The sequence below is a fragment of the Staurois parvus genome, unplaced genomic scaffold, assembly GCF_062004578.1.
Source record: "Staurois parvus isolate SC_StPar_1 unplaced genomic scaffold, SC_StPar_1.0 ptg000114l, whole genome shotgun sequence".
In the NCBI taxonomy this organism is placed as follows: domain Eukaryota; kingdom Metazoa; phylum Chordata; class Amphibia; order Anura; family Ranidae; genus Staurois; species Staurois parvus.
Window position 1 is genome coordinate 6,123,275 of NW_028317910.1, and position 12,032 is coordinate 6,135,306.

Genomic DNA, 12,032 nt, shown 5'->3' on the forward strand with positions numbered 1-12,032 from the left:
AAGAGGCTCCTAAATCAGGGTTTGACTATACTGGACTTTTCTAAACATAAATGTTTGGCAATTATGGAGTTTTCCTGTGGAAAACAGCAGCTAAACCACTGATGGGAACACTCCTTATGCTGTTTTCAAAACTCCAGGTTTCAAAAATGTTTCTTCCCAGAGCTTCATTTCCAGTCCAACACTGTGAAGGCCTGATGAAGGGGCATCTTGGAACCCCCTAAAATGTCATGACTGTTTTTAAGTCTGCTACTGTATTTACTAAAGTTCACCTGGACTGTCAACAATATCTTGGCACCCTTTTCTACAAACTTTGAGTTGTTACTCTGGCTTGATTGATTCTCAGTTTCTGTTGTTTTTGTTTAAATCGTGTCACACTTTCTTCTCTTCTAGATCGAAAACCTGCAGGAGCAGTTAAGGGACAAGGAGAAGCAGCTGGGCAGCCTGAAGGAGAGAGTGAAATCTCTACAGGCCGATACCACCAACACAGACACTGCACTAACTACCCTGGAGGAGGCACTGGCGGAGAAGGTGAGAGCCCCATCACACCACAGCTGTTAATGTACATAGATCAAGGGGACTGTCTAACCTGTGTTAATGTTTTACCATATTTTTCGCTCTGTAAGACGCACTTTTTTCCCCCCCAAAAAAGGGGGAAAATGTCAGTGCGTCTTATGGAGCGGCCACCCCGGTATTTCCTCCGCTGCCGACACCGTGTCAGAATACCGGGTCGGCCGCTCAGCTCTTCTCTGCAGCAGGATTTTACCTGATCCTCGGTCCAGCACTGTGCATTTTGTGAATGGCCCGGCGTCTTCTGGGACCTGTCATGTATCCCAGAAGACGCAGGGCCATTCACAAAGCTCAGTGCTTCTCGCGCATGCGCAGTGGGCACCCGGCTGTCACAGCTGGGTGCCCACACTAAAAGGAGGACAACTCAGCAGAAGTGGGAGTTGGTACCTGTCAAATTCAGGTACCCGCTCCCCCTCCCTCCCCAAAGGTCCACAGTCTCTGGTCATCTCCTGTACTGTCGGCGGTCTCTTGGTCATCCCCTGTACTGTCTGCAGTCTCTGGTCATCCCTTGTACTGTCTTCAGTCATCCCCTGTACTGTCGGCAGTCTCTGGTCATCCCCTGTACTGTCTGCAGTCTCTGGTCATCCCCTGTACTGTCTGCAGTCTCTGGTCATCCCCTGTACTGTCTGCAGTCTCTGGTCATCCCCTGTACTGTCTGCAGTCTCTGGTCATCCCCTGTACTGTCTGCAGTCTCTGGTCATCTCCTGTACTGTCAGCAGTCTCTGGTCATCTGTACTGTGTCCGCAGTCTCTGGTCATCTCCTGTACCGTGTCCGCAGTCTCTGGTCATCTCCTGTACCATGACCGCAGTCTCTCATCATCCCCTGTACCTGGTTATCTCCTGTACTGTGTCCGCAGTCTCTGGTCATCTCCTGTACTACGTCCACAGTCTCTGGTCATCTCCTGTACTACGTCCGCAGTTTCTGGTCATCTCCTGTACTATGTCCGCAGTCTCTGGTCATCTCCTGTACTGTGTTCACAGTCTCTGGTCATCTCCTGTAGTATGTCTGCAGTCTCTGGTTATCTCCTGTGCTGCATCCTCAGTCTCTGGTCATCTCTTGTACTGTGTCCGCAGTCTCTGGTCATCTTCTGTACTATAATGGTGTGAACCTCCTGCGCTCAGGATACCTTCCAAAAAAATTAAATAATCCAGAGAAGCTGCTCACATTAAATCATATACCAATGATCTTCAGCATAAACATGTGGAACCAATGTAGCGCTACTCGCTTAAATTAAGATAAACGTGAACCAAAATACCTAGTGGATAAATATCAAATAAATAAAATAAGTGTCCACTAAAGTGAAATCATGCACATAAAACATATATGTGATTAAATCTAAATTACTAAAGTGAAAATAACCATATCAACTAAAAAGTAATACGTGGTTTTTGCAAATGAATATATATATATATATATATATATATATATATATACGCACATACATTAACAATGTGCATTAACACATATATATATACCCCATAAAGTGAAAAGGTCCAAACGTGCATATATGTGAACTCGATACATGCACCTGCACACAAACAACATATATTTCCGTGTATATAAAGTCCAAATAAAGATGATCACACTCAGGTGAACACAAAACACTCGTGCTGGTATTTGTATATAGAAGTGAGTTGATAGTTGAGCAGAAGATCATCCGAACACCGGCTGAATCAGCCTCTCACCTTAAGGATTCTACCCTTGCGAGTCAAAACGTTTACTAGGATCCCTCTCACAGATCCTTCAGGTAAGTATCACTCCAAATGACTGCTCACACTGTATATGAATCTCCCCCCAGGGATCAGCACTTCAATAATGGCTCCTTCTCCAAGTAAGGTTAAATGCTGCGCCAACCACTCATATGGAACATAAAACACAAGCTTCCATTGTGTAATATGTTTATTATCAAGTGTCATAAACAATAGAAAGCGCACTTACATTAAAAACAGTGACAATTCAGGGCTCCAACCACACGCTTTTGGATATAATCTGCATGGGTGTACAAGGGTGTACAAAGGTGTACCAAAATGGCCGCCACGCCAGAAATGCGTCACTACGTTGGGCCGACGCGTTGCATCACAGTATCATGTGACTTCCTCAGGGCTGGCATACGTAGCGATGATCCTCCCTTAAATATCCGGCAAAGACAGATGGACATCCCAGAAGGCGGGTCAATGCCCGCATCACAAGTCCTCCCACCGCTCCCGCGGCCATATTTCCGTAGATTAAACGGAATATAAGCCGTAGTAGGCTGGGTAGTGCTTATATTTAAGTGAGGATTTAGATTTAATCACATATATGTTTTATGTGCATAATTTCACTTTAGTGGACACTTATTTTATTTATTTGATATTTATCCACTAGGTATTTTGGTTCACATGTTTATCTTAATTTAAGCGAGTAGCGCTACATTGGTTCCACATGTTTATCTTCTGTACTATGTCTGCAATCCATTGGTTCAGAATATTTTGTTTCTTGTTTTTCTCCTCTAAAATCTAGGTGCGTCTTATGGTCAGGTGCGTCTTATGGAGCAAAAAATACAGTATATAGATTGATACTACAAGGTTAAAAAAAATTGTCGTGATAAAAATATGGGACTTGCATTGCTGTTAGGAAATTAAAGTAGTTCTAAAGCCAAAATGTTTTTTGCATTATTGCATTCCCTGCATTAAGGGTAAGCAACATTGTATTGCTTTCTGTTCCCCCCACCCCTTCCCTGAGTGAAAAGGAAGAGAGGGCAGAAGAGATCCAGTGCTCCATGGCTGCATCAATTCTCCCTTCTCTCTCTCTCTCTCTCTCTCTCTCTCTTCACACAGTACTCGAGCAGCTGCTGGAGCCATTGGCTCCTGCTGCTATCAATCATATGCAGTGAGAAGGATGTGGGAAGCGGAGCTAAGACAAGCTGTGTGTGTCTATGGAGCACGGCAACATAGACCTACATAGCTTGGGAGTGAGCACACACTGTGTACCCTGATGAGCAGCTTGCTATAGGGCATACGAAGAAGAGGCAAAGCCAAGATTGCCGGTGGGAGTCCCTAGAAGAGGTTTGGGGCTGCTCTGTGCAAAACCTTTGCACAGAGCATGTGAGTATAACCTGTTTATTATTTTATTAAAAAAAAAATTACCTTTAGTGTCACTTTAAAGTCCAGTTGAGGTTTCAGGGTAAATGCTTTATACAAGGAAAAACTGGGAGAAGCTTTCAATGCCTGTTATTTTTCTTTGTAAAGTAGCATTAGTAAATAATCCTGTGCTCTGCACTCTGCTGCTGAGTGGAGCCCTTGCTCCCTGTGTGCAAGCAGTGGTTTCTCTATAGCAGTCTGATGCCCCTGCTGATTCACAGCTAGAGTTCTCCAATCAGCTGAGAGTGTGAGCCTTGCTGATAGGAGAGCTCTAGCTTTGACGTACAGAGCGAGTAAGGGGCTGCTGCAGAAAGACCGCTGCTTCCACACAAAGATTAGCAGAGAACAAGCTATGCTGCTATAGGTTGGGCAGCTTTACCAGGTAAACCAATGGTAACCATGTGAGCTTTTACAGTTATACTGCATCTGGAATCAATTGATAAAGTTTTACACTGGAGTTTAGTTTGGCATCATCTTAGGATAAGATAACAAATTTGGGTGGACTGACCCTTTAATCTGACTGTCTAGTAAAAAAACCACACTTCATGTTTGTTTCCTCAGGAGAGAATAATTGAGCGTCTGAAGGAACAGCGGGATCGTGACGAACGTGAAAAGCAGGAAGAGATTGAGTCTTGCAAGAAGGAGTTGAAGGACCTTAAAGAGAAAGTCAGCCAGTTACAGGGAGATCTGTCTGAGAAAGAGGTGAGAATGCCAGTGTATCTATTCATCCATAAGCCAGATTTTATAGCCAGGGAGGTTTGTAAACATCTCAGCAAAGAAAACCAGTCCTAATGTACTGTATGTATTTTTTTTTACCCCTTTATTCTTATCAATGATTGCAATCTGTGTTTTTGATCAGTTGGAATTTTTTGACTTGATAGAATATCAAACAGAGGAGGCACCAGTTTTCTTACTTTGTAAGACCGAACTTTAATCTGTGTGGTATACTTAATTATAGAACATATCGGCAAAATGTGAAAACTATTGCTAAAGCAGAACTCCAAAAGTTCTACATCTAACAATACAGTAACTGTGCATTGAAACAGTTTATTGTTCCCTTTCTCCTTTCATGGTAATTCGTAGACAGTGTCTGTGAAAACTCTGTATAAAAATTGTCTTTATCTCCAGAAGTCTGTCTGTGTTCATTGTGCTTGGATACAATGGCATTCCTCTTTTGCTGACTAATTGGGATTATTGTCTTTTTTATCATTTTTTAAGTGAGGTCAGCCATAATAAAAAATAAACAATTCCAGTAAATTGAAGCATAAATGAAGTAAAAAATAGATAGCTTCTGGGCACAGCGACTGTTAGATGGAAGAGTATGAGGAATGGTATGGGTCACTTTAACCACTTGCCCTCCAAACGATTTACCCCCCTTCCTGACCAGGCCATTTTTTGCTGTTCGACACTGTGCTATTTCAACTGGTAATTGCACGGTCGTGCAATGCTGTACCTAAATGAAATTTTTGTCCTTTTTTTATACAAATAGAGCTTTCTTTTGGTGGTATTTGATCACCTCTGCGTTTTTTATTTTTTGCTCTATAAACGAAATAAACCTGAAAATTTAAAAAAAAACAAACTATATTTTTCTCTTTTGGTTATAAAAAATATCTAATAAACTCAAAGTTAGTCATAAATGTAGGCTAAAATGTATTATGCTACATGTCTTTGATTAAACAAATCTCAATACATGTATTTTAATTGGTTTGTGTGAAAGTTATACTTTTACTTTCTGACTATCACATTTCTTGAGGTGCTAAAATGCCAGGGCAGTACAACCCCCCGCCCCCAATAACCCCTTTTGGGAAAGTAGACACCCCAAAGATTTTGCAGAGAGACATGTTGAGTCCATGGAAGGTTTTTTTTTTTGCCACAAATTTTTGGAATATGACTATTTATTTATTCTTTACAAAAAGTTGTCACTTTAATGACATATTGCTAATGCATGCCATGAGTATATGTGGAATAACACCCCAAAACACATTCTCCTGCGTCTTCCGAGTATGGGAATACCACATGTGAGAGATGTTTTGGCAGCCTAGCTACATACAGGCCCCCAAAATCCAATGACCACCTCCAGGCTTTCAAAGGGCATATTTCCTCATATTACTTCCCCACTACCTCTCACAGTTTCGGAGGCCCTAAAATGCCAGGATAGTACAAACCTCCCCCCCCCCCCAAATGACCCCTGTTTGGAAAGTAGACACCCCAAGGAATTTAATAAGTGGCATGGTGAGTATTTTACAGATATCATTTTTTCTCAGGGTTTTGAAAAAGAAAAGGAAAAATAATTTTTTTGTTTTCTCTCTTCAATTTCCAAAAACATATGGCAACAAATGAGATCTGCAAAACACTCACCATGCCTCTTAGCAAATACCATGGAGTGTCTACTTTCCATAAAGGGGTCATTTGGAGGGGTTGCTTCTACTATCCTGGCATTTCAGGGCCAACATAAGAAGCTTATGCCACGCAACACCTGCTCTTGAAGACCAAGCCTTTTCTTCCACTTTTTGTTCACATGAAAAGACTGTTTTTATTTGATAGAAAATTGCTTTGAACCCCCAAACATTATATATTTTTTTAAAGCAGTGGCCCTAGTGAATAAAACGGTGGGTTTTGCAATTTTTTACGTCACACAGTATTTGCGCATCGATTTTCCAAACCCAAATCTTTTGGGAAAAATACACTTTTTAGAATTTTATTGCACAAAAACACAATATATTTCCCAATTGTTTGATAACATATAAAAGATAATGTTACGCCGAGTAAATAGACACCAAACCTGACATGCCTTAAAATTGCTCATGCCCGTGCAATGGCAACAAAGTAAATACATTTTTATTATTGATAGGTGATCCTTTAATAGCCTTTACAGGTCACCAATTTATATTTACACAGGAGATCTAGTGCTAGAGTTACTGCCCGCGATCTGAGGTTAATGGCGATACCTCCCATGAATGTGCAACCGCTGTTTACATACCGACACGGGGTCAACGCTTGCACATGCAGGGGGGCAAGGGTGTTTTTTTTTTCTTAGTTATTTTGATTTTATAATTTATTTTTATACTTTTTTTTTTTTTTATCACGTTTAATGCTATCACAGGGATTGCAACTATCACCTATAACTTAAGTGGGCATTGTCATATATTCTTTTTGAGAAATATGAGGTTTATCAGACTCTAGATCCTCTGCTCTTACATTATCTAATCTCACCAAGATCGGCTTTCCCAATTTACAAATGGCGCTGTTTATACCATGCAAAACTGAAGTGATGAAATGCTCGTAGCTTCTGATTTTTTAGACTATAGAGATGATTGGAGCCACTCTGGTCTCTGGTCAGCTCTATTGTCAGCTATCGGATCTGCCGGCTGCATTCTCGGATTCCCCTGTGGGACAGGAGAGCCCAAGAAAACTGTGGAAGGCAGCAGGAGGGGGGGATGTCCCTTCCCGTTGCACGTAAAAACAATTCAGCAGCTAATTAGCCACTAGGATTGCTTTTACATGAAAGCCAAACGCCAGCTGAAAATAACGCTACCAGGATGATGCTTGTAGCTGCAGGCATCATCCCGGTATGACCACTCAAAGTCCAGTGACGTACCAGTATAATGCTGGTCCATATTGGGCATACAGTATATGTAACAGCAGAGAACACGGGCATATGATCAATTGGCTCTGTGGATCAATATGACCGCAATCCATTCTTTTTTTTTTTTTTATCACGTTTAATGCTATCACAGGGATTGCAACTATCACCTATAACTTCAGTGGGCATTGTCATATATTCTTTTTTGAGAAATATGAGGTTTATCAGACTCTAGATCCTCTGCCCTTACATTATCTAATCTCACCAAGATCGGCTTTCCCAATTTACAAATGGCGCTGTTTATACCATGCAAAACTGAAGTGATGAAATGCTCGTAGCTTCTGATTTTTTAGACTATAGAGATGATTGGAGCCACTCTGGTCTCTGGTCAGCTCTATTGTCAGCTATCGGATCTGCCGGCTGCATTCTCGGATTCCCCTGTGGGACAGGAGAGCCCAAGAAAACTGTGGAAGGCAGCAGGAGGGGGGGATGTCCCTTCCCGTTGCACGTAAAAACAATTCAGCAGCTAGTTAGCCACTAGGATTGCTTTTACATGAAAGCCGAACGCCAGCTGAAAATAACGCTACCAGGATGATGCTTGTAGCTGCAGGCATCATCCCGGTATGACCACTCAAAGTCCAGTGACGTACCAGTATAATGCTGGTCCATATTGGGCATACAGTATATGTAACAGCAGAGAACACGGGCATATGATCAATTGGCTCTGTGGATCAATATGACCGCAATTCATTCTTTTTTTTATAATGTTGAGGGTTTGGCCCAAAAAAGTTTTAAATTCTGATACCGTGATAGGTTTCAATGCGAATTGTCTGACAAGAGCTCAGTTTGGGTGGGCGGCGTTGTATTGTTGTGGGTATAAATTGCTTTGGCCATCAATCAATTGGTACAAATCTTCCGTGAAAAACAGCGATCACGTGATCACCAGGTCCTGTTCACTGGGATCTTCATTCTGCTTTGTCCGCTGGACACAGCAGTCACGACGGGAGCACTGCGCTCCTGCTCGGACGCGCAGTGCCCCCCTGTGTTAGTACAGCCAAAGCGATGTATGGGTACATTGCTTTGCCTATAGCTGCTGCCCTGCCGCAGTACATTGCAGGCGGGAAGTGGTTAAACCTCTATTTGTGTAAAGACCTATCAGTACATAACTCTTCTACCTTGCTTGATGTGTTCAGTTTTAGGGAGCTCGTCATCAATCACTGTAGCTGCAAGGCTGGAACCAGGTCTTCCTTGGAACACTTACCAATGAGGACTTACAGAGCTATACCCGGTTTTGTGGAAAGACAGGAAAAAGACAGCTTGCCTGAACCTTTTAAATTTACTTTAAAGCTCAACTTCAGGCAAACCTCTAAATTCACCAATGAAATACATATATGGGAGCTGTTCTGCCGGACATAGGATTTGTATTGTTATCTATTCTGTCCCGATATTTACACATCAAGGCACAGCCAGATAAATGATACCACTTTCTCTGTTGCAATCCTCCAAGCTATTTTTTTTGAAAGGTGCCCTACCCAGTGTTGAAATAAAAGCACAGCTCTTGCTGCATTACTCACTTCACATTCAAGTGCTGTATCCCGCAGTACCTCCATCACTAGATGACATCAGGATTCTGAATTGAATTACTGAAAACATATACTGTGGGTGCAGAGCATCTTTGTTGCAGTCCCACCCTTCCCCTATCCCCCAGCCCACTAAGGAGAATGTCACCACTGCACCCTGTACTCATAGTGTAATTATGGCAGTCATCACCTCAATGCCACTCTCTGTATCTTTGAGGACCACCCACTGCTGGCAGACGTTCTGAAGAAGAGGACCCATCTTGTCATGTGTCTGACCTGAATACAAAAAGGAGTGGGGGGTGTAGAGCTAAGTTTGAAGTTGGCCTTTAAGGAAAACAGCACCTTACCTATTTTGATAGTGAAGGAGCAGCAACAGACTGATGAGGACATCTCTTTGCTCTCTCCAATGAGCATGTTCTTGCTAGCGTATTTTCATAGAGTGCACCTGACTGGCTACGAGGGCTCCCTCTCTCTTTCTCAGTCTTATTACTGCTTTATAGTGGAAATATAGAGGCTGATACTGAGTCAGGATCCGGTGCTTACATTAGTTGCATTGAAATAAGTTAACGTATTGATTTATTAATGAATACAGAGCTGCATTCATTTTTGTCTTTTATATTTTTTGGAGTTTATCTTTAAACATTTTAATTAATATTCCAAAGGCAGCCTATCTGAGGTATTGTAGCCTCAAAAACAGTATTTATTTATCTTACAAAAAAAAGGTTATATTTTTTTTTTCTTAGATCACACTGTACATCTGTTCTGGCATCAGTAAATGAAAATATTAACGGGTAAAGTTCCTTTCTAACATATTGGTGTTACTGTCTTCTCTGCAGTCCTCACTTCTTGACCTTAAGGAGCATGCCTCCACCCTGGCCTCCTCTGGCCTTAAGAAGGACTCTAGATTGAAGAGCCTGGAGATCGCTCTGGAGCAGAGGAAGGAGGAATGTCTGAAACTGGAGAACCAGCTGAGGAAGGTGAGAAACTTCTGCTAGGCTCTGGATACTTCCCCATCCAGCCAATCACACTTCAATATATTATTCCTTCCTCCGCATACAAAGATGTAAACCAATCACAGGGCTTTGTACTCCTCTGCTGTCCCTGTCAATTACACAAGTAATTATTAGTTTATCAGTTGGTCAATTAATATTTATTTATTTCAGGTACTTACATAGCGCTGTCAATTTTTACGCAGCGCTTTTTGTACATATATATATATATATATATATATATATATATATATTGAACATTCACATCAGTCCCTAACCCTCAAGGGGTGTACAATCTAAGATGATTTTATTACCCCAGTTCAGGTTACAGACACAGGTTTAAGAATCAGTGCATATGGTTTTTATAATAAAAATGACTTTTCTACCAACTACAGACCGATCTGCATGCAATTGTGAATTACTGTAATCATTTCCTTCCGTTAAAGCTCAACTCTAGGTTCCAGGCACTATTTTCTAAAATGGTCCCTCTATTCACAGTAGACCCTCACATTTATTTTTTAAATCTATTGCACGGTGTGCAGAAACACCATACTTTATTACCTGTGCCATAACAGTAAAACAGTCAATACTCTTACTTTGACGTGAGCACCACTTTTAGCTTCACTGAACTTTATCTCCAATGATTCCCTTGCACCCCTATGATGTGGGTGGGCAGTTCTGTGAACAGGTACAGAACCACCCACTGTTTTTTTTATCACTGCCAACCTCTTGACTGGGACAGGGCAATTGTGTGAGATCTTCACAAAGGATTCGCCTTCTGAAACCTGTGTTGATGTAAGGATGGCAACAGAAACTAGTTATCCTCCGGGATTTCTGATGTAAGGATGGCACCACAGCCCTTTAGGACCACAAAAGAGATGTTACACCACCACTGGCTATGGAAGAACAAAGTGGCTGGTGGTGAGAGCTGGAAAAGCATTTCCTGCGATCAAATGAGGGACGTATTTATTGGGGGTATAGTTTTACAAAAAAAACTGCAAATATTAAGAATTCAATAAATTTTTAACTCAAGGCAAAGCTATGGCTTTACATATAGAGACTTTTAGGCCTCATTCACACCATATGTGCAGAAAAACTGATGGGAAAAATGTGGAGATTTCTCTTGCAGAGATAGGAGTATACATAAGTTTTCATGCGCGTTTCAGTGAGTTTTATACTTTGCAGATTCCAGCACAGAACAAAATCTGCACGTGATACCAGTTTTGTGGTGTGAACAGGGCACATAGAGAACAATTGTTTTCTATGTGTCCTTGCAGAACATGTGCAAAAAAACTCACCTCTGCACATGGTGTGAACAAGGCCTAAAACTAACTGTAGTTTAGTGTTAAAGAGACATTATCACCCATCACCTGCTAATAAGGAGTAAAATGACAATGCCTTCTGATAGCCCATCCAACAGCAAGGTGTATTCACAAATCCACACTCCCTCATCACCACAGAAAAATGCATATACATAAACATATCAATCATATGAACATATGGGTAGGATGAAATTTAGTGCCCATCAAGCATACGTCTTACATGTGTAATGTACACTATGTTGCCAAAGGTATTGGGACACCCCTCCAAATCATTGGATTTAGGTGTTCTAATCACCACCATGACCACAGGTGTATAAAATCAAGCACCTAGGAATGCAGACTGCTTCTACAAACATCTGTTAAAGAATGGGGCGCTCTCAGGAGCTCAGTGAATTTAAGCGTGGTACTGTGATAGGTTGCCACCTGTGCAATAAGTCCATTCATTAAATTTCCTTGCTACTAAATATTCCACAGTAAACTGTTAGTGGTATAACAAAGTGGAAACAACTGGGAAGAGCAACTCAGCTATAAAGTGGTAGGCCATGTAAAATGACAGAGAAGGGAGCTCACAGTTATCAGAGGTCGGCAACTGTCTGCAGAGTCAATAGCAAAAGACCTCCAAACTTCATGTGGCCTTCAGATTAGCACAACAACAGTGCATAGAGAGCTTCATGGAATGGGTTTCCATGGCTGAGCAGCTGCATCCAAGCCTTACATCACCAAGTGCAATGCAAAGTATCGGATGCAGTGGTGTAAAGCACCCTGCCACTGGACTCTAGAGCAGTGTAGACATGTTCTCTGGAGTGACGAATCACACTTCTCTGTCTGGCAATCTGATGAATGTGTCTGGGTTTGGCAATTGCCAGGAGAA

At 41.7% G+C, this 12,032-nt stretch overlaps 1 protein-coding gene across 15 annotated transcripts in view; it reads left to right on the top strand.

Annotated features, from left to right (window-relative positions):
* ERC1 (ELKS/RAB6-interacting/CAST family member 1) overlaps positions 1 to 12,032 on the top strand; it is a 352,762-nt gene that overhangs the window by 178,960 nt on the left and 161,770 nt on the right. For all 15 annotated transcript variants that reach the window (XM_089671795.1, XM_089671801.1, XM_089671796.1 and 12 more), the window contains 3 exons: positions 391 to 528; positions 4,249 to 4,389; positions 9,687 to 9,827. In XM_089671795.1, coding sequence (XP_089527921.1) covers positions 391 to 528; positions 4,249 to 4,389; positions 9,687 to 9,827 — 420 coding nt within the window. The remainder of the gene's footprint in view (positions 1 to 390; positions 529 to 4,248; positions 4,390 to 9,686; positions 9,828 to 12,032) is intronic.